A 24,247-nucleotide genomic window follows, 5' to 3' on the forward strand; every position below is an offset into this window, starting at 1 on the left:
CATAGAATCACAGATTTGAAACCAGAAAGGAAGCCACTGAATCTAACCCCCTCCTTTTTTATAGCTCAATAAGCTGAGTCTTACGGCGGTTAAGGGATCCGCTAAGCATCACACAGGTAGTATCTGAGGAGGGTTTAAAGTCTGGGTGACAACACGCCTCCTTTACGAAAGGCAATGGATTGCTTCAAAAGCTAGTGGGCTCACCTTCACTGGGGGTCTTCAAGCAGAGACTGGATTATAATGAATTATTTTGTATTATTTATACTGTTTATTATTTTTTATTGCTCTCTGCACATAAAACTCAACCTCCCAACTCAATACCTTTGGACTGGCCATCCCGCGTGCTTAGAATGCACTCTCCTTATCTCTCCCTCCTAGAGGGGCCTCTTCTTTTCAGACACATCTCAGGCACTACACTCTGCCCAAAGCCTTTCCTGATCCCTCCAATTATTAATGCCCTACCTTATCTTGTATTCAACTACTTTTTCTATATTTGTATTTATTTACTTTATTTTTTTGCTGTATATGTTTATATATGTACTTGTCGTCTCTCCTATTAGAATAGAAGCTCTTCACCAGCATTTTATTGTTTTTATTTGTACTTGAACCCCCAGACCCAGGCATGGAGTGGGCACTTAACACTTAGCTGTTTGATTGACATTACAGCAGGGATTCCTTTGGTGGGTTTGTTAGACTAGTTGGCCACTACAGTTCTTTCCAATTCTCAGATTGTGTGATCCTGCCCTGGGAAGTAGTTGGTTCTCCTTGATAGAGATCCTGAAGAATTTGCTCCACTTAGAGGGCATTCTTATTCAGGTGAGGATAGGATTCAGTTACTTCTGAGGTCCCTTCTCATTCTAAATCTCATTGCCTTCTGAAGCAGCCCATTTGCTTTTGGACAATTCTAACTATCAGAAAGGTTTTTTTCCCTGAGATCCCATGAATCCTGGAAATTCAGGTAAAGGAAAATTCTCTTCATCTATTCCTCAACACTACCAGGCTCAAGTTTCAGAGAAATGTTCAGGGCACAGAGAAAGTACTGTCATCTCAGATGAAACAACTCTGGTTTTGGTTCTCAGTAGAAGGTGCCAAACCCAACTTCACTAGAACTCAGCTTCCTTTTCACCCTTGCTGAGGAAGCCCTTAAGACACAATCCCAATTGAAAGAAAAAAAAAAAACCATAATAAAAAAAAATCCGTAACTTCCAGTCATAGTGTAATAATGGTTATAACCACTTAACAGATTTGTGCTGCTGGGCTGAGGCCTGGAAAAAGCCAAGAGCTAAGGACATCCTCTCCATGGAAACCCAGAAGGACCAGACGTTCAAGTTACTGATCCCCCTCAGATCCTTTATACCTTTACTGTTAAATATCGAGCAATCAAAATACAGGTAACTGGATCAACATTTAAGAGATATGGGCTTAATGATAATAATAACAGCACCTAATGACTTACAGACTACAAAGTACTTTGTACCTCACAACAGCTCTGTGAAGTACATAACCAGGTGTCATCCTCCTTTTACAGGGGAGGAAATGGAGGCTCAGGGATGTTAAATCACATATTCAAGGTCACACAGTGGTGGAACCAGGACTATAATGCCGCTATCCTAACACCAAGTCCAGTAATCCTTCCTTTCATTGTACTGCCTCTTCACTGTTGATGCATCTTTTACAAGCTAAAGAGATTTTTATGTTACCTAATGAAATAAAATGACTGTGGTCTTTTTCTGGGTTCCCTTAGTGGAAAAAGTACTTGTTTTAAGAGGCAGATCAACTAGTTTTGACTTCTAACTCCCACACAAGCTATGGGTGTGACCCCGAGCAAATCATGGAAGCTTACAGTGCCTCAGTTTTCTCATTTATAAAACAAGAGTTATCCTAGATGACATCTAACTTGACTTTTGCAAAATCCCTCCCCCCAAGCCCCCAGCCCCCCACTTGCTTTGACCTTACCTTGTAGTAAATATCAACGTATCAGGATTTCTTTAAAGCCTACGATAGACTGGTGACTTTCAAAGTGTTCCAACAGCTTTAACCTTCCCGACTTCTAGTCAGGGCTGCCTCCTGCTCCCTCTGAGCAGGTCAAAGAGTTGAGGAGTAGTGAAAGGTAGAGGGTGGGGAAAGTATTCTATTCAATCTGGACCTCATGTCTTAAGGAACCAGAACATATCAAACAGAGGTGTATCATGATAATACTATAAATAGGGAGGACATCATAATAACAATTGCTAGTGTTTATATAGTACTGTAAGAATTGCAAAGCACTTTAGATGTTATCTCATTTGGTTTTGGAAATATACAAAATTAAGAATTGGGAATGTTTAGCCTAGAGAATATTTAAGGGGGATATATATGATGCCTATCTTCAAGTAATGTAAAGAATGTCAGGGAGAAGGGTTAGACTCCTTTGGCTGAAGAGAGAAGAAATAGAAGCAAAGGGTAAAAGCATAGGGAGACAGATTTCAGGCAACCTTCCTAACAATTAGACCCGCCTGAAAATGGAAAGGCTGCCTCTGGTAGGTAGTGAGATTTCCCCTTGCTTGAAGTATTCAAGTAAAGGCTGGATAACCAACTGTTGGGGATTCTGCACAGGGTTGAGTTGGAATAGATGTCTTTGGAGATAGCCAGGTGCAACAGAAAGAATGCTAAATTTGGAGTCAGAAAACCTGGGTTCCAGTTTTGTCTGTTACTTACTACCAATAGGCCCCTACTAAGATGGAGGAGGTTATGCTGATAAAGAAGAGCCCCTTCACAGATCCTGTGGTTAGGACTAGACAAGAACTGGAAGGTCACGGAGAAGAGGGAACTGAGGCCCAGAAAGGGAAAGGGACTTGCCCCAGGCCATACAGCAGAGGAGACATTTGAACCCATTAAATGGAATATTCTTGCTACTGCACCAAGCTGCAAGGGCATACTCCTAACTGGACAGGCTTTCTCTTAGCACCTAAAAAAAAAATATTTGTTGTTGTTCAGTCATGTCCAACTTTTCATGACCCAATTTGGGGTTTTCTTGGCAAAAATACTGGAGTGGTTTGCCATTTCCTTCTCCAGTTCATTTTACAGATGAAGAAACTGAAGCAAGTATGCTAAAGTGACTTGCCCAGGATCACACAACTAGTAAGTGTCTGAGGCCAGATTTGAATTTAGGAAGATGAGTCTTCCTGACTTCAGGACCAGTACTCTATTCACTGCCACTGAGCTGCCCCCGAAAGTACACTCAGTATTGATGGTAAAGTCACCAAGTACTGACAGCATGGTATAATGGAAAGACTTGGATTGGGTATCAGGAGACTCGGGCTTGAATCCCTGCTCTGACACTTTGAATATCCAGATGTGTAATGCCATTTAAACTTCTCTGAGCCTCAGTCTCCTCATCTGCAAAATGGGGATAATATCGTTATGGCAAAAATAATTTGCAGACCCTAAAGAACTATGAAAATATGATCTACTCTTACAGTTACTTGGAAGATCATACGGTTTTAAAGTTGGGAAGGATGTTGGAGATTGTCTAGACCAACCACTTTATTTCCTGGATGAAAATGAGGCATAGAGCAGCAGCAACCCCCACTTAAGTCAGTTATATGATCTTTGATCTCTGTGCCATTTGTTTCTCTTTTTCCATAGCTCTAGAGATCTCTCTAAACTTTCTATAAATTGGAAAATAAACAGATTGTCTAACAAGCCCTAAACCTCATCAGTCAACTGTAGGCAGAGGCATGAAACTCAGGTGGCGGGGGAGAGAATCATGGAACCAGTCATGTTCCTGCTCACATATTTACAGGAATAAAAATCTCCTCTCTCTACAAACCTGAGTTCTGAACCAGAATCATAGAAACTCAGAAAGGGACCTTCAAGGCCACCTATTCCAGTGGTTTTCAAAATGTGGTCCAGTGACCCCTGGAAACTTCCAAGATCCTTTCAGGGGAATCTGAGAAGTTAAAACTATTTTTATAATAATACTAAGATGTTTTAATGTCTAATATGGTAAATATGAATAGATATAACCCACATTAACAACTCTTGAGGTGGGGTCCTCAATAAATTTAAGGGTATAAATTGGTCCTGAGACCAAAAAGTTTGAGGAATCACTGATCTCATCCAATCCACACTAGACAAGTCCATTTACCACAATCCTGACAAAGAGTGATTTTTTTGGCCTTAGCTTGAAGGCCTCCAATGAAAGTGAACCCAAAGCTGGTTTACCTTTGGGAAGTAACACCTCTCAAAACAGCTCATTCCACTTTTGGATATCTCTAATTGTTGGGGAATTGTTCCTGTTATTTAGGCCAAATCTGCCTCGGCAAATTCCAACTGCTGACTTAGGCTCTGACCCATGTTGACATGGCCATGTTGACAAGACCTCATCACAAGACATTTTACTACCACCAAAGAGCAGAATGTAATTGAAACACAGGTCCTTATCCCCAAATCCATTATACAACATTGCCCCTTGGTATAGCTCTTCCTTAAACTAAGCAGAACAAATCAAGATAGAAACTCTAATCTCTCTTACTCTATTTGTGGATAAGATGGAGATGGTTAGATGACAATGTGGTGGATTCTTAGAGGAAGCTAGGTAGTACAGCGGATAGGGTACAGGTCTTGTGATCAGAGTCCCTAAGACCTCTGATGCTGAAGAACTATGTGATCCTGGGCAAGTCATTTCATTGCTATTTGCCTCAGTTTCCTCATCTGTAAAATGGGAGTAATAATAACCTCTACCTCCCAGGATTGTAGTAAGGCTCAAATGAGAAAATGTTAGTCTGTAAATGCTTTGTAAACCCTTATAAGTGTTTTATAAATTATAGCTATTATTATTTTATTATTAACATTATATCATAACTAGGGGAAAAACTGTAATCAACTAGTATTGAACAATGAATCTTCATAGCCTTTGATGGACATTTCTAAACCAATGCTCAGTGGTTTCAATGACTTGACAACATTATGGCATAATCAAATTTTTCAATAAAAATAAAAGCTAATGTTTTAAAAGCACCTTAAGGGTTAAAAAACTTTTGTATTCGTTATTTCATTTCATCATCACAACAATCCTGTGATTGCTATGAGGTAGTACTACAGGTATCATTAGTCCCATTTTGAAAGAAGAAGAAACTGAAACTCACCAGTGGTAAAGAGACTTATACTCAGATAGTTGACTCTCAGAGGCAAGATTTGAATCCAGATCTCTCCAGACCCCAAGTTCAGTTCTCTTTCCATTACAACATTCTGCCTCCAGGCAACAGAGAGCACAAAGCTGGGAGAGGTAGTTAACATATTGCATACCAGAGCTGGCAGTCAACAAGATCTTGACAGACCAAAACAATGGGCTAAACTAAGATGATGAAGATGGATAAGAATAAAGGTAAATTCTTGCCAAGAAGGTCCAAAAATCATCCATAGCAATGCACAATGGGGTGTGGGAGTGGTGGAATGTGGACCAACTGCAATTCAAATGAAAAGATCCAGGAGTTTAGATGCTTATAAGCTCAGCATGAGCCACAAATCTGATTAGGCTAGGGAAAAAAAAAAAAAAGAGAGCGAGAGCTAGCATCATGTTCAGCAGCATTATTAGAAATAGGGTGTGAAAATTCCAAAAGACCCATGATGGAAAATGCTATCCACATCCAGAGAAAGAACTATGGAGTCTGAATGCATATCAAAGCATACTATTTTCACTTTTTTTTCTTTCTTGAGGTTTTCCCCTTTTGTTCTGATTTTTTTTTCACAACATGACTAATGTAGAAATATGTTTAATATGACTGTACATGTATAACCTATATCAGATTACTTGCCATCTTGGGGAGAGAAGAGGGGAGGGAGGGAAGAAGAAAACAATTTGAAACTCAACATCTTATAAAAGTGAACATTGAAAACTAAAATAAATAAATTCATTTTTAAAAAATTAAATAAAAATAAAAAAAGAAACAGTATCTAGAGTAAGCGTGGTAATGATGTGTTATATTTTGTGCAGGTCAGACCATCTCTAGGTTATTGTTCTGAGAACTACATATTACAGTTTAGTAAGAATGGTGACAATGCTGGAGAGGATTCAGCAGAGGTAGATCAAGAGGGGTCAGGAAATTCCATCATACAAAGAACCAAAGAAACTGGGAATGGTCAACTTAGAGAAGAGAAGGCTTGGGAGAGATCTGATTTTTGTCTCCCACTTTTTGCAGAGATGGATGTCATCTGAAAGAGGGATTGGACTTATTCAACTTGAACTCACAAAGCCAAACTAGGATCAATGACAGAAGTTATAGAGATTTTAAGTGAAGAGAAGGAAGAATTTCTAATAATTGAAGGGGTGCAAAAATGAAACACTCTGCCTGGTTAGCAGTAAACTCTCTATCCTGAAAGTAGCAAAAGCCAGGTGACAATTTGTTAGAGATATCACAGAAGAGATTCAGGGGCAGGAAGTTAACCTAGCTGACCTCTAAGGCTCCTTTCAACTCTTAGATTATATGATTATGTCAGAAGGTTTTTATAAGACATTTATTCAGCTCTGATAATTTTTGCCTTGATGACTTTGAAAGACAAAATGACAAATTGACTAGCTCCCCTTGGGAAAGGAATGCTTATTATGCTTAGCTCAGTCCTTAGACAAGGGATAAAGATAATGAAGGTTCTAAATCAAGGTTCTTGTGTCATTGTTTTGTATCATAGACCCTCCTTTGACAGTCTGGTAAAGCCTATGTACCTCTTCTGAGAATGATGTTTTTTAAATCCATAAAATTAAATATGTAGGATTATAAAGGAGATCAATTACACTGCAACACAGGTAACAAAACATTTTTTAAAGTTCATGAACCCAAGGTTCAGAAGCCCTGCATTAATGTGACAACTCGGACACTTAATAATGCTGACCCTTCCAAGATAAGCAGTTGCACGTAGGTTGTTCTCTTCATCCAGACTATAATATATAACCTTGCAAATAAAATTGCTGCTGCAAAATGACATTTAAAAATTACCTGTCACATGAAATGTAAGAGAAATGAATCTAGTAACATGCACCAATAGTATGTCTTTTTCCTCAAACTACCCTTCTCTCCTGTCCCTAATTTCACTATTACAGGGAGACTTTATACATCTTAGTATAACAGGGACATGAAGATATTCCAAATGCAGTTTGTTTTTTTTTTTTAGGAAAACCAAAACCAAAACAAAACAAACAAAAAAGTAAATATTAAAGAGTAAACTTGCTGTCTAATTTCCACAAGATCCAAACTTATTTCTTTGAGGACCTACCTATAATTTACAAAACTAGTAGAAAATTGTGCAAACAAAAACTACCAGAAAATTCTCTTCTGTGGGCACCAGTTAATATGAACTGTAAGACAATGACTCCAACAAGTCTCTTGAGTTCTCTGTCTTGGTTTTACCATCCATAAAGTGGAACTAAAATAGCACGTATTTCATGGGGTTATTGTAAAGATCAAATAAAAAATGTATATAAAATGTTTTGCAAATAAAGTGCTATTAATAGAAAGGTAAGCTATAATTATGAGTATTATTATGTAGCTTGTGACCCTTTTGTAAGACCTGCCTCTTATCTGTGCCTATGAGATTCCTTAAATATAAAGTATGCGAGTAAGATTGAAAGGATTCATGAGTTTGGAGAAAAAGAAACATATGACACCATTCTGTCCCTTACTGCTTCTGTTTTGGGTTGACTGCAACGAGTAAACCTATTTTGAATCATGGAATATTAGAGTTGGGAGTGGAGGAAACCTTATGGATCCACCCAATTGCTAGTGTCTGCTCACCAAAATTACTTTGACTATATTTCATATTTATTTATTATGGGCATGTACTGTTTCCCCCAATAGAATGTCATCTCCTTGAGGAATCATTGCCTTATTTTCCCCAGAACAGCGTCAGACACATAGTAGGTACTTAAAGTGAACATTTATTGATCGTTTATTGAGTGATCACCTAATACAACCCCTTTATTTTCTGGATAAGGAAATTAAATCCCAAGGAGCCTAAATTCACATGGAGTTGTCCAAAGTTCCAGGCCAGTGTTTGTGTCTGTTTTTGTTTTCCACTACAAAGCATCTTTTTCTTGCAAAGAGCAGTTCATCTGGCACCGGCAATATAGAAAGAATATTGAATTTGGAATCAGAACTCCTGGGTTTGAATCTTGACTTACTCCTCACTAGCTTGATCCTAATCAATCCTTCACATCTTTGAGCTGAGCTCGGTTTTACTGTCTGTAAAATCAGGGTTGGACTAAATTGAAATTCTATGGTTATATCAAAAAGTACTTATCACACATGCAGCTAAAACTTTATACTTCTGTTTGAGAAAATAAGAAAAATATTCCTATTATTAATCAGAATAGAGATTTGAGGAATTTCCCCTTTCTCTGGACAGCTCTTTTCCACTGCCCATCTCTCCCAGACCCTTAATGCCTTTTTTTTTTTAAAGTAGTTTCATCCTCCAGATGCAGCTTGCCAAGTTTCTTGCACATTGTGCTTCATTCCCAGATTCGGAACAGGTGAACCATGTACCTGGGTAGGGCACGTGAGTCTTCTAATTTTAGAATGACTTCAGCTCATTTCTTTGTCCCCAGACAATGGAATGGGGAAGAGCCTCATGGTTCTGAAAAGCTTTTGTTGAGCAAGATGCCCAATAAACAGAGGACTGGCTGGCTGACCCATATTCTCCTAATTTCCAAACAAGTACAACCTCCAAAGAAGTTTTTCCTGATTCAGGTTCTCCTTTTATCAAACTCAATTGATTTCCCCAGGTCCCACCACCAATCTCGTTCCCATCTCCTCCACCACCACCACCAAGATAATTAAAATTTGAAATGTCAATGAAGAATCATACTCAGTAATTTCTTTGGCTCCCTTCAGCAGCTGCTTTTAAAAGAACAGCAAAAAAGCTTATGGTAAATTAATCAGCCCTCCTAAGAGCTCCCCAGATGTATCTTCATATCACTGGATTTTGCAGAGGGGTGAGAGGGGATACTTGGCTAGAAAGACCACTGCCCAGAGCATGGAGCACACCACCAGGCAGAGTGGAGTGTCATCTCCTAGGCCTCCGACCATACCCTCTCTCAATCATTACACTTAGACTTATTGAAATATGAGAACCAGCCCAGCAGCCTGCGAGCTATGTAATGTTCCTAAGGCTTAGGTAAGCATCAACCTAACATCTTTGTAATCACAGTGCATTCTGTCCCTCCCAAGCTACACTAAAATGTGCATTTTAAGAGATAGGGAACAATACATAGTAGGGAGGGATTACTTGATGTTCTTGGGTGCTGCATCCCCCACCCTATCCTCAAGGTGCTGTTTCCCTCCATATTGGTATGGTAGATTTAGTCAAAGAACCCTGACTCAAGCACTGATTACAACTTTCTATTCCAGGTACCTTAAACAAGTGACTGAATCTCTCTGGGTCTCAGTTTCCTCATCTGTACAATAAGAGGGTTGAATTAAATGATATCTAAGATTCCTTTCAGCTCTCAATTGATGATCTCATGATCCTTAAAAATTAGCAACCCTTTCCCCACCCCCCAAAAAAACCCTCACATACACACCCAGAAGTGATTTTATGTACTAAACCCCATGACCTTGTTTCTTCTCCTACATCATTTTATCATCTATATACATCAGCACTTGGTTTAGAGGATATGGAGCTTGAAGAAGCCACAGAGACCACCTGGCCCACAGCCCTCATTGTGATGGGATGAGGAAACTGGGCCCAGTCAAGGCAAGGCAAGTTAGCAAGTATTCACTGAGTACCTTCTAGGTGCCAGGCACTGTGCTATAAACAGAATGGCAAAAGACAGTCCTTGCCCTCAAGGAGCTTACAGTTTAAAAGGGGAGACAACCTGAAAACAAACAACTATACACAAATAATATATGGATAGGATAAAATGATGGTAATCTTTGAGGGAAGACCCAGAGAGAGAAAAGGATTTGCCTAGGGCCACATAGGCAGCTAAGGAGCAGAACCAGGATTCAAATCCAGGTCCTCAGATTCCAAATCTAGGTGTCCTTTCCCTTATGCCACATTACCTTCTAATGTATACTATGCTCTTATTATTTATCTTTTTGGAAGCATGGCCTTCCTCCCCAGGTAGACTGTAGACCACTTGAGGGAAAGAATCATGGCTGAAATCTATTTGAACCTCTAGAGTCTAACACTTAGAATCAAACAAATTTTAAAGCTAGATGGACCCTTGGAAATCATCTAGTCTAACTTCTAATGGATGAGGAAATTTCCCGAAAAAATAAATTGCTCACCTAAAGATATATAATGAATTAGAGACAGAGCTGGGGCTAAAACTCAGGCTTCCTGACTCCCAAGCAGAGCACTCTTTTTTTCACCCCATTACCTTTGCAATACCTAGCAAGTACTAGCTGTGTGACCCTGGGCAAGTCACTTCAGTCTGTTTGCCTCAGTTTCCTCATCTGTAAAATGAGCTGGAGAAGGAAATGGCAAATCACTCTAATATCTCTGCCAAGAAAACCCCAAATGGGGTCACGAAGGGTCAGGCATGACTGAAAACTACTAAATAACAATCTAGCAAGGGCTCAGTAAATGTCTGCTGATGAAGACCCCATTTCCTCTCTGTGTGGTTTGAACTGAAGAACAGGCGGAAAGAACAGCTGTCACCTTAACAGGAAAACTGGAGGGAAGGGAAGGGATGGAATCTTAGAACCATGGAAGTTTTGAAAGTGTATTATAAAAATGCCACCCTGGATGACAAAAATGAAAAACATGGAGGGCCCTTGGACGTTACTTAGTCTTTAATCATTACCTAAAATGGAATCTGCTCTACAACATTTCTGACAAGTAGTCATCTGACCTCCCCTAGTAAATCTCCAGTGATGGGGAGCTCACTCCCTCCTTTGGCAGCCCATTCTATTTTGGGGGAGTTCTAATTGTTAAGGAAGTTTTGGCCTCTCCATTGGATGACGGCAGAGTATATGATAGACTTTCCATGATGTCATCCCTCAGAAGGTTAGGGTTGTACCCTGAACTCTAAATATTCATCACTAATTACCAAAGGCAAGTCAAGGATTTATCATTGAGTAATTTATCTAAATTTACCTTGACCCAATTTCCAATTTCCACTCATGTCTCTTTTACTACCCTGTGGGTAAGGTAGCACTGTACTTCATTTTATTTGTCCTGAGACTACCTTTCTTCAAATGTTAAAATAGAGTCCTAGGGTTTTAATGCTCTAAGAGTCCTTGAACAAGATGATGGCCAGAAAGATCATTGCAGGTTAGAAGGAATTTATAGGAGCTGGGGAACAGGAGCTAGAAACACAAGATGATGAATATTCTTTAGAACATTGCTCAGTTCAGTTGTTTTTCAGTCATGTTCAACTCTTCACGACCCCATTTGGGATTTTCTTGGCAAAGATACTAGAGTGGTTTGCCATTTTCTTCTCTAGCTCATCTGACAGATGAGAAAACTGAGGCAAACAGGGTTAGTTAAGTGACTTGCCCAGGTCACACAGCTAGCAAGTGTCTCAGGCCAGATTTGAACTCAGGAAGATGAGTCTTCCTGACTCCAGGTCCAGAATTTTATCCACGGAGTCACCTAGCTGCCCTGTCTTACACATAGTATGCCTTTAATAAATGCTAGTTGGATTGAATTAAATTATTCTAAAAGCAGAGTTTTTTCCTGGCATGGGCCTGTATTCATCCCCTCACCCCCATTACCAACTCTCTGGCTACATAAGGGGTGATAAAAGGGGAAGGTGGATAGGGAGTACTCTCTCTGGTAATGGAACCCCAAGAAGAAAACTCAAATCTTTCAGTTCCCAAGGCTCTAGTACAATTCCTCCACTAAAGTCCTCCTCTGATACATCACCAAGACTTAGGGTGTACAGCTAGATCTTATATTGGTGTTGTCTTATATTAGTATGAATAAGAAATCCCTTGAAATAATCCTATCATTTGAATTCACATAGCATATTTCCATTGCTACAACTAGAACTAACAATTTCCATTGGTTAGAACCAATGATCATATTTTTCATATAACTTCAAATCATTCAAATCTGAATAATGCAATAACCTCAGAAGATTCTGTATTTATACTTATTTGGACCTAGCTCTATATGCTCAGTAAAAAATTGAGAATCTGTCTTTGAAGGTCCAGCTTTGCTGAATACAGAGAGGTGGATCACTAGAGGGTTGGTTATAAGAAAAAGGAAATTTTCTTTACCAAATGACGCTCATAAAGACCATCTACAAAGAAAACCAAGATTGCAGTCTACATCGATGGTGGGAGTGATCAATGAAATAAAACATCTTTGAAATACTAACATAGTTAAATCAGAGAATGTGATAAGCTTGAGGACAACCATTGGACTTGAGAAGGGAAGGGGGAAATCGATCTCAGGAAGAAGCTGTGGGGTGTTCAGAGTTCAGACTTGAGTTAGTTTGTAGGGAAAGGTTTCCTTTTTATTACCTCTGTGAAATGAACTTAATACAGAAGATTTAACAACTCACCACTCAAGGCAGATGTTGTATTTTCCAAAGCCTGGCACACGGCTAATAAAATACCTATGGAAATAAGAAAGAAAAGGTAAGCAAGCAACTCAAAACAAGGTCAAATAAGCAAACTAAACAAAATATAACAATCTAAAATGACTAAGTCTTCAGAAACAAGCTTTTAAAATGGCAAATATCTGACAGTTTTAAGAAGTTGGCATGGTGAATAAAAAGAGTTAGCATTTATATAGCGCCTTTAAGGTTTGCAAAGGACTTTACAAATATTACCTTATTTGATGTCTACAACAACCCTGGGAGATAGGTTTCTTGTTATGGATGAGGAAACTGAAGTAAACCGAGGTTAAGTGACTTGCCCAGGGTCATATAGCTAGTAAGTATCTAAAGTCCTATTTGAACTCAGGTCTTCCTGATTCCAGGCCCAGTGCTCGATACACTGTACCACCTAGCTGCCTAGGAACAATTGAGTGAAAATTTGATATCAAAAGTGCTTTGTAACCATAAGGTCTTTTAAAAGATGTCAACTGTTATTATTATTCTTCTACTGATGTAAGCTATCATCATCACCATCATCATCATCATCATCATGATGGTTCAAGGGAATGAACCCAGGAGTAAAGATTAAGAAGGTTTGGACTCGTCTTGGCTCTACTGCTTTTTTTTGTTTTGTTTTGTTTGGTGAGGCAATCAGGGTTAAGTGACTTGCCCAGGGTCACACAGCTAGTGTCAAGTGTCCTAGGCCGAATTTTGACTCCGGTCCTCCTGATTCTAAGCCTAGCACTCTATCCAGTGTGCCACCTTGATGCCCCTGTTCCTGGCACATGGTAAGGGCTTAGATTACATTGGATTTAATATTTTCTGTAGCTCTAAGTCTATGAGCCCATGATCCTTCCACTAAGGCAGATTAAAACCCCTCTATAGCTTGGTCTTTGAGAGTTGCTAGGGCAGGAAGCTCACCACCTTGTGTTCGGCCTGGTAGCAAGCCTTTTTGAATTTAGCCAGACAAATCTTTGCAAGACGGTCATACGGTCCTGCCACTGGGTCTGTACTTGAAGTTTCCCTGTATTGGTAGGCATTACCAGAGCATATGCTCTTCGGTCATTGCCTCAGAGGACTCGAGATCATCTCTACACCACAGTCAGACATCAAAGGAAGAGTTTGGTAAATGATTAATATTAATAATGATAACGCAAAAAGTCTGAGTTGTATATTAGTTGAAACAATAAGTTCAATGAATGAATTTAAAGTGTTCGAAGAGAAATTCTATTTTGTTATTCTAATTTTAATTAGGACAAAAACAAAAACAAGTTCCTTTTCATTTCATATTCAGGAGACCTTCCTTTTCTAACCTGGATACAGGAGAAAAAAACTTAACTTGTAAGGGTAGACTCAATTAGGCAATCACGTTCACCATTTGCCTTTCCTTTTATGAAATGACAAAGCAACAAGCAAACTGCAGACATTTCTAACAGGAGGCATCAGAATGACATCCGAACCAGCGTTATGGGCTGTTAAACTCAGTCACCTGCAGAGCCTCCAAACTCCTGAACCAGATGCTAGCAAAATAAGCAAAGTGAGCTAATTGTGTACATGTTGAGCATTGCAAGTACTCATTCTGATCACGCAGTTCCCTCTTGCTGTCTAAACATACTCTGCTTGTGTCAGTCAGCCACCTAATTTTGGCCACGGCTCTCAGAATTCAATCAGATAGGATGACTTTGAAAGGGCTATTTTTGTAATCTGAGCACAAATGGTTAAAAGCAGGACATTCCTCCCCAGATCTGGGAAATCTCTTAATGGTTTAGGGCTGTCAATTGGAGGAAGTGTTTGTGTTTTGACATTTGCTGGCACCTCCACAAATCACCCTGGAGGAAAGCCAGACAAGGACCCATAATTATGTCAAAAGAAGATACAGCCTAACAGTGGAATGCTTTGCATACCTCCCTTGAGTGATTCTAATTGGCCTATTCATAGTTTCTCTCAGCACAAAAGAATAATCCACTCCCACCTCAACTCTTCCTCTCCATATTCTACATCATTGTGAATATAGCAAAGAAAAGTTCCTTGGTTCAATGAGGACAATTTTTCTTTTTAAGTCAAGAAAGGGGGAAGTCAGGAGCAAGAAAATATAAGAGACGCCAATATAAGAAATATAAGATATGAGATATAAGAAAGAAATTATACTTCCAGGCTGGAATGATGCAATATAGAAATGTTGTAGGGTCAAGAAGCTAAGAATGAGTTGGGTACTCTGGTAGATTTCATCATGGTTTAGGTCCCTGGCCTTAAGGCAAGTTACTTTACCCATTCTGTTTCTTCATCTCTAAAGATGAGGATAATAATAGCTGCCTAACTCATAAAGGTGCCCCAGGAATTAATTAATGTTTGTAAAACCATTCAGTCCTACAGATGAAAGGCACTGGGTTATTATTCATAATGTGAACAATATAAGAAGACTATTTCCTTGCATTCCCATAGAAAAGCAGCTACTTAATGACTCTGGCTTGACTCTGTAAGCCTCATTTGTGAGCCACGTCTGCTAAACTCCCTTTGGGAGTCTGGCCTCAGCTAACACCACAGACTTAGGGGCTGACGCAAGGCTGGGGAAGAAGACCACCCCTACCTATTGTGCCTTCCAGAGTGAGATATAGGAACAAACAGAGAGTAGAGGCGTAAGCATTTGGTATCAATTTCCTTAATGAAAACCACCTTGCCTTAGATTTCCTCTACTTTGCTTGTGAGCTTGCTTCCCTCCCCTTCTAGGTGATTTACCACCACCAGACAAAGTGAGTTCTCCAGTAAGAAGATCTCACTTGAAGACCAAGTGAGAAAATGGTGGCAGGTGTGTACCCAGGCAAGCAACAGATCCGAAACACAGGTTCAACATAGCAAATTAACAAACCACAATAAAATGTAGAATCCTCTCATCCAGGATGAGATCATATTAGGGTTATTCGTGTTTGTGTCTTATCCCTCTACTGGACCATAGGCTTGGGAGCTTGTCTTACCTAAGCTTCATATTTCCTCCTAACAAGAAGCAGCACAGTGCTCTGCATACAGTAATGTCTTTAATAAATGAGTGGTGAATGAATGAATGGATGAACTCCCCAGAATACCCAGGACATGAGGAGATTTTAAACTATGATAGGATTTAGAATTGGAAAGGAGACTTTAAAAATTATCTAGTCCAATGTGGAAATATGTTTAATATGATTGTACACATATAGCCTATATCAGATTGCATACCATGTTGGAGAGGAGGTAGGGAAGGGAAGGGGGGAAATTTAGAACTCAAAACCTTATAAAAGTGAATGTTAAAAACAAAAAAATAATAATTTTTTAAAAAGAAGTAGAAAATATATAAAAAATAAAAATAAAGGACAAATCCAAAAAAATTATCTAGCCAATCCCCTCCTTTTACAGACAAGGAAACTGATTTGCCCAGAATAACAGATTGCAGAGCCAGGATTCAAACATAGGCCCTCTCATTTTAAATCTAGTGAGGACCCTGATGTAACTGAATACTTTCCTATCATTACCTCCAACCTAATAATAATCACACACAATTCCATAGTATTTTAACATTTACAAAAATGCTTTTTTCCTAAGTACTTTGTGAAGTGGATAGTACAAGCATTGTTCTCCCCACCTTACAGATGAGAAAATTTAAGGCTCATAGAGAAGAAGAGATTGTTATCATCATGAGATTGAGAGTAGGAAAAAAATCATAGAGATCACTTAGTTAAATTGGGAGGTTCACTGGTTTACAGGGGTCATAGATGTAGAACAGGAAGGGTGAACATCTAGTCTAAACCCCTCAGGTTACAGATGAGAAAATGAAGTCCCAGACATTCCTCTATTCTTACTCCATTTTTATTCAAAATCATTTCCTTTTCAAGATTGGAAAACGGAGGCCCAGAGAGCCACAGTGACTTGCCCATAATCACAAAGAATGGTAAAAAAAGGAGAGCTGGAAGGTGAACTCCAAGCATTGACTCTAAATCTAGCTACTTGTCCATTACATCACAGAGCATTTACTTCTGGTCACAGGTCTAGAATGTATTGGAATTAGGATTCAAACCCGTTTCTCCTAATTCCCCTAATTGCCCCTCTACTAGGCAGGCCCCTCGAAACGATGAAGGGATAGTGGACAGTAAAATTCCAGATTTCTAGATTGGCATGTTATCCAATGTGTTCAAGTGAAGCTGGACTTAAAGGGGCAAACGTGGCTACCCAACAGTTGGGCTTGGTAAAATACAGACTCAATGGTCTCTGAACAAGCTCCTCCGTGAAACATGGCTCAGCCAAAGACAAATATTATCCTGAAGATACATCTGAGAAAGAATAATGGGAAATCTTGAGAATATATGAAATTATAATCCTGAATAAAAATGGAGTAAGAATAGAGGAATATCTGGGCCTTCATTTTCTCATCTGTAACCTGAGGGGTTTAGACTAGATGTTCACCCTTCCTGTTCTACATCTATGACACCTGTAAACCTCACAATTTAAAAACTGTCAAAACTGTAGATGGCCAAAAGATCAAGGCAACATGCATGGTGGGTGGAGTCATGCTCAGTACATTATCAACAAAGACTTGAATACGAGAAGTAGCATCAAAGATGTTATCCAGGACACAATAGAGATGGGCCAGTCATGTAGCAAAATGGATAGACTGAGAACTGCACCACTATCGATGAAGCATTCAAACAACCAGAGGAAGGAGTCTGTTTTCTTTTTTTTGTTTGTTTTTTGTTTTGTGAAAAAAAAAAAACTCTTTGGAAGGTTTATGGAAAGGAAGGTACTATGCTGATGAAATCATGGATCCATTGAAGTAATGAATACAAGTAATTTCTTATCTTATAAATGGTTTATGTTCCAAAAGTTCATTTCCATGTCGATTGTGTGGAAAAGAGATTAGATGATCTCTAAGGACTTTTCCAGCTCTGACACTCTATTAGTCTATGACTTGCTGGTACATTACACAGTACCTGAACAAAGACTGAAAACCAGGTTGTCTGACTCCCAAGATGCACATCACTGCACTGCCTTGCACATATGAAAACAAATCCTACTTAAGTCAGGAACTGCCTACACAACACAGAGGCATTTATTTTGTCATTCTGGCATTGGATAGAAATTTGCCTCTGTTACTGGGTAAATTCAACTCAACTAAACAAACATGTAGTAAGTACCTTCTTTATTCTAAGTGCTGCTAGCTGGGTGTAGGAAATGATAGACTTTAGCTGAGACACAGTTCCTACCCTTTAGGAGTGTACTATGCGGTAAAGAGATATGATAAATCCAGAGAACTACAGTTATAATAACAATAACATCTCAGTCCACAAGAGCAAATATATACTGTTGGTTCTACTATAATGCTCTTTTTTTAAATGAGTTTGTTCCAATGCAACTGATAGATTAGGGAACAATGGGAGCATAATTCAAATTCAGAATTTGTTTATTCACACTTTCTAACTTGAGATACAGTGAGAATGTAGAAAACCACCATTTCACAATAACTCACACCCTATGATCCTTCTGATGACCACTGCCACATGAAAACTTCAGGTTTTCTTCAAGGCAAGTGCCATGCTTATTTTACGTCTTTTCGTACAGCAGGAGGAGGGCTGATTGGTCCACATCCCCTCCGAGGTCTAGAATTGGAGCTGTTGAGGCTTTGGATGCTGCTACTATTTACTGTAGCACTGATGTATTTCTTCACCTTTGAACATGCACTAGACTGTGCTACCATTTTTATTAGGTTCATCTTTATTTTTTATGTGTCACTGAGGAAACTTTTGAGTACTGTGTTCCTTAACCCCATTTTTCCTATAAGTCCTGTGTTTTTTTTTAAATTTTTTTTTTAGGCAATTGGGGTTAAGTGACTTGCCCAGGGTCACACAGGTAGTAAGTGTCAAGCGTTTGGTCTGAGGCCGGATTTGAACTCAGGTCCTCCTGACTTCAGGGCCAGAGCTCTATCCACTGCACCTCCTAGCTGCCCCTAGTCCTGTGGTTTTTATTGCATGATTTCACACAGTGGTGTGCTTTTTGAAACTGTGTGCTGTGTTGTAGCAGAACTGACCGTATTATACAAAGTTCAAGGTGAAGTTCTAAAGGGATCAGAAGAAACAAAAAAGTCAACAAGCATTTGTTTAGCCTCTATTACATGCCAGGCACTGTGGTTTATGGAGGAGGCAATACTTAATTTAGGTTTTAAAGAATAAATGAGGCAGCTAGGTTGCTCTGCGGATAGAGCATTGGCCCTGGAGTCAGGTGGACTTGAGTTCAAATGCAGCTTCAGACACTAACCTCCAAAATAAACAAACGAACAAAAAGAATAAGAGGAGAATTCAGATGGGCAAAAAGGGGGAATTGGATAGAATTCCAAGTCAAGTCAACAAACATTAATTAAGTGCCTACTATGTGCCAGGTACTATGCTAAGCACTGGTAATGAAAAAAAAGGCAAGGGACAATTCTTGTTCCCAAGAAAAAGATAACACGTCAACAACTCTGCATCAACAGATAATGTTAGAGAAAAGGCACTAAGATTAAGGAAGGCTGGGAGAATCTTCTTGTAGAAAGACTTTAGCTGAGACTTGAGGAAAGTCAGATGGCAGCAATGAGGAAGGGAGTTCAAGGCATGAAGGATATTCCAGGCACAGTAGATCATGCAAAGAAGGGGGAAATTTTAGAGAATGTATGGAAGTTGGTAAATCGTCTAGTTCATATAAAGCACAGAATACACTGTAGAGGGCAATTGAGGCAAGGCTACAAAAATAAGGGAGTACAGGATTGTGGAGAACTTGAATCCTAGGCTTAGGACTTTCAATTTTCCTTGATAAACAAGAAGGTTGAGAGTAGAGAGGTAGCATGATCAGGTCTATGAATAAGGAGGATTAGTATGAAGGATGGATTGGAGAGGGTATGAAAGTGGAGGTGGGAAGAGCTGTTAGAAAACTATAACAATAGTTCAAGAAGGAGGTGAGATAGACCTGAATTAATGCGGTGGCAATGGGAATAAAGAAGATGGGATTACAATGGATGGCCTTCTTCTTGAAGACTTTCCAGATAAATTGTCTTTTTTTTTTTTCTGAGGTGCTGCTAACAGTAATAGTTACCTGTTTTTTTTTCCCTTGATTTTCTCTTGTTTGGGGGAGGGGAGAGAGAAGAGAAGGGAAGCTAGAAAGCCAGTGGTTATATAAAGAATGTGGGCAAAATACCCCCAAACCCACCATGTAATCAAGAGACTTCCTGACTGGCTAGGAGTGAGCCTGGGATTTTAGATGGAGGTAGTAAATCAGCTTGAACCAGTGTACCCAGGTGGGCAAATTCCAAATAGTTCTATGTAAGGGTAGGAGGCAAGGAAGGGGGATTTGTCATCTTTTTTTGGAGCCAAGGGGGAATTGGCTGGTTTTCCAGCTTCGAAAAGATATCAAAGGCTAGGCCTGGGGAACTTTAGTTAAAGATTTGGTTAGAAACCTTGGGCACCATTCAGTCTGAAACTGGGTAGTTTTCTTTTGTATACTTCTAACGCCTTTATCCTAGCATATGATTTGTGCTTTTGTATAGTCTTTCTTCCTTTGCAAATAAACCCTGGCAAACCCAATCTTACAGGTCACAGTGTGTGGCAGGGGTGAGCAGGCCAAGGAGCAGAAGCCAGATTTAGACAATTACAGTGGCAGAAGAGGGGAAAAGATAATTAGGGATGGGTTGCTGGGTTGCTGGGTTGCGGCAGACTCAAAACTCAGGGAGCCAAACAGACTCAAGGGCCAATCAGCGCCTCAAGCAAACGGTTCAATGATCAGTGAGTGATCAGTAAGCAGTGAAAAGTGAAAGCCATGGGGCCGCCACAAAATTTCCAGAGCCAGTTTTAGGGGGTAACAGGTACTCCAGGAAAAGCTGATTAAGATCAGCAAGGACTAAGACTCAATTACGCCTGGTAGCCATGACATCTCAAATAGCAGACCAGTACTCTCAGAAAAGGGACAATATGACGAAGCACGTCCAGATAGCATCAAGGTTTCAAACTGGAGAGACCGGGTAAATTGTAGTGCTATCAATAGAAATAGTAAAGTCAGAAGGAGCGCGTCTCAGGGACAAGACGATGAGTTTCACTTGGGATATGCTGAGTTTGAAGTGTTGTGGGAACATCCAGGTAGTAGTGTCTTATAGGTATCGCTAGTACATCAACAAACATTTATTAAGCACCTACTATGTACCAGGCACTGTACTAAGTACCGGAGGGTACAAAAATAGGCAAAAATAACCCCTCTTGTCAAGGAGCTCATAGTCTAATGGTTGGAGATGCAGATTTGAAGAAAATTAATCATCTCCTTAGGCAGAGAAGGGTCACAATCTGTATCCATGGAGGGAATTCCCTCTATGTTGATGAAACCACCCATCTGTGAAGGACTGAAGCAAAAACAGCTATGTGCACATCACCATGCCAGGTAATGAGGCAGGGGTAATAGAAGGTGAACAAGATCCAATCTCTGCCCTGAAAGTGTGTATAATAATACTAGATTTAAAAATTATCAAGTGCCTATTACTGGGTGTAACACAATTTCCCACAATATTATGTCACGTTGTCTCCATTTAGAGTCCTAGGATCACATGTTACAATAATAGCTGGTATTTCCATATCACTTTAAAGTTTGCATTTTATACCTATTATCTCATTTGATCCTAAAAACAGCCCTATGATGTGGGTGCTATTATTATTATCCCCATTTTACAGATGAGGAAACTGAGGCTTAAGGAGGCTAAGTAACTTGCCACGGGTCACATAGCTGGCTAAGTGTCTGAGGAAAGAGTCAAACTCAGATCTTACTGACTACAAGTCCAACACTCTATCCATTGTGCCATAAGGCTTAATATATCTACAGATGAAACTCTTCACTATACAGGTGAGGAAACTTGAAGCTCAGAAAAGCTAAATGACTTGCCTGAGAGTATACATGTAGTTAAGTATCAGAGGTAGGATTTGAACACAGGTCTAACCTTGTCACCAATCTTACCCAATAAACTTCAGTAGCTCCCTATTACCTCCAGGATCAAATATAAAAATTGTCTGTTTCTGGTCTTCTTCTTTATAGCTCTCTATGTACTCTACAATCCAGTGATCAGTGATTTTCTGGCTGGTCCTTGAACACAGCACAACATCTGCAGACTCCTTGTTTCACCAACGGTTACCTCTCATATGTGGAATACCCTCACCTCCACCTCCTGGATTTTCTGATCTCCTTCAAGATTCAGCTCAAATCCAACCTCCTACAAGAGGCCTTTCCAGATTCCCGAAACTGATAGTGCCTTCCCTCCAAGATTACCTTCCACTGTGGGTACATAGTTGGTTTTTTTTTTTTTTTTTTTTTTTTGAGGCAATAGGGGTTAAGTGACTTGCCTAGGGTCACACAGCTAATAAGTATCTGAGGCTGGATTTGAACTCAGGTCCTCATGACTCCAGGGTCAGTGATCTATCTACTGCACCACCTAGCTACTCCTACATAGTTATTCATGTGCTTGGTTATGCAGTGAACAGAGCGCTGCATTTGGAGTTAGGAAGTCCTGAGTTCGAATACTGCCTCAGACACTTAGTACCCATGTGAACCTGGGCAAGTCACTTAGCCTCTTTCAGCCTTAGTTTCCTCATCTGTAAAATGGGGATAATAATAGCATGTGCTTTATTGGACTGTTTGTTGTGAGGATCAAATAGATAACATGTAAAGTTATGTAAATGAAGCTATTATGTGGTTATTGTCTCTTCCATTGGGAAGTGGGCTCCTTGAGGGATCACTTTTTGTAACTTTCGCTTTTCTTGGTATCCTGGCACACAGTGAGCACACGCCTTTTGATGGACTGAACCTGGGTCTTCCCCTGTGGTCACTGCTCTTTCCATTGGGCCAGGTGTTTCTTGCACCATTAACTACTCCAAAGTAACCCCTCTTCCCCTCACTCAGTCCTATCCAATGAAGCCCTACTCTTACCTGCTCATTGCATCTTTCTGCTCATTGGCTAGCTTCCACTGAGGTCGGCACAAAGGGAAGCAGGTGGCACTCAGAGACAGAATTTTGTCTTACAGTGATTCTCTTTAAGACCCTATCTCTAGGAATGGACTGTGTCTGAAGGTGGAAGCAGCCTGAGTATTTACTATGAAATCCGGTCTGGTCCAGTGAATCTCAGTACAAATGAGGGATATCAAGGGCAGAATATATCAACTATCCAATCCCTAAATGCTGATCAGTTTCATGTGACTTGTCCTTAGCACTGTACTAGAACTAAGGGGAATACAGGAAGTACAAGGCGTACTATCATCTCTGCCTTCAAGGGGCCTATAGTCTACTAGGCAGACAAGACTAGTTCTCATTTACTTGTTCAATCAACAAATACTGAGTATCTACTCTGTGCTGGGTATAAATGATAGTAAATGAGTCAGGACATCATTAAATATCAAAACATGGTAAAGACTTTAAGCCCTGTAGAGGAGAGAGGAATTATCAGTGAGAACTAAGTTGGTAAACAAATTATACCAATGAGTAAAAGTGGAGAAGGGTCCAAAAAAAAAAAAAATGTGGCTACAAAGGTAATATTTATCAACTCAAGTTTTAAAAAGATATAAGGGAGGGTAACAAATGCTCTTTTGAATGATAATTAAAGATGAATACAAAAGAATAGCTTTTTAAAAAGTATCAGGGACACTAAAAGCCAGAAAAGAGCTGAGATTCAGATTTATGGACAATAATACTGCACTGAGGCAAAAAGAAGATTGAAGAAGGGATAAAATCACTGCTTGGAGTAGATGGGATGATAAGGGAGGACAAAAAGAAGGCAGACATATTTGGCCCCTGTCTTGCTTGGTTTTGCTACAATGGAGTATGATGTTTGGTCTAAGAAGGATAGAAGAAAAATGATGAACTAGGAATTTAAAATCTGAGATAAATGAGAGTTTCTAGGTGCCCCAAATGTGTTCATTTTACCTGGCCCATGTGAATTTACTGAAAGAAATTATGAGTATGATTGTTAAAGTCCAAAAAAATCACATTAAATAAGAAAGATACAACAGAAATAGTGGAGAGAAAAAAATCCAATTTTTTTTTAATCAGAGAAAACCTATATTCTTCCCATAGTAGATTAGTGAGCTTGATTTCAATTCCCAGCAAAATTTTAGAACATATTTTTCAAGGAATGGTTTGTGAGCACATAGAAAGGGAAGCAATGTTCAACGTGAACACGGGCTTATCAACAACAAGTAATGCCAGCCTAACCTCATTTCCTTTGTTGACAGGGTTACTAGACTGGTAGATCAGGGGAATGATATAGGCCATAGTAAACCTGAAAGTTCAGCAAATCATTTACAAAAGTCATGTATGGTATGCTTGTGGACAAGATGGTAAAATGTGGGCTTGGTGGTAAAATGGATTCAGAAACTGGCTGAGTGACCAAAACCAAAGAATTGTGATTGGTGTCAATTCAGATGACGTCTAATAGAATCTAACAGAGATCTGACCTTGTCCTCATTTAAACATTTTTATCAATGACTTGGATAAAGGCCTATCCATTGACCAAGTGTGCTTATCAAATCTGAAGGTGATACAAAGCTGGGGGATGGGGGTGGAGTTCTGCCCAGTTCTTCCTCTATGATAAAAGAGAGGCAAGGTACCTACAGGTAGTTGCTTGGGCTTAAATTGCACGTTTGTTGGACATCTCTCCCAGGGTCGAGCTATTTCCTAACTATGCCTCTGGTGTTAAGGTTTTGTCCT

At 39.6% G+C, this 24,247-nt stretch overlaps 1 protein-coding gene across 2 annotated transcripts in view; it reads right to left on the bottom strand.

Moving 5' to 3' along the window:
- TGFA (transforming growth factor alpha) overlaps positions 1 to 24,247 on the bottom strand; it is a 129,312-nt gene that overhangs the window by 67,424 nt on the left and 37,641 nt on the right. For both annotated transcript variants that reach the window (XM_027865565.1, XM_027865564.1), the window contains exon 2: positions 12,488 to 12,541. In XM_027865565.1, coding sequence (XP_027721366.1) covers positions 12,488 to 12,541 — 54 coding nt within the window. The remainder of the gene's footprint in view (positions 1 to 12,487; positions 12,542 to 24,247) is intronic.

Source organism: Vombatus ursinus, unplaced genomic scaffold (genome assembly GCF_900497805.2).
Source record: "Vombatus ursinus unplaced genomic scaffold, bare-nosed wombat genome assembly UNPS02014778.1, whole genome shotgun sequence".
Classification (NCBI taxonomy): Eukaryota; Metazoa; Chordata; class Mammalia; order Diprotodontia; family Vombatidae; genus Vombatus; species Vombatus ursinus.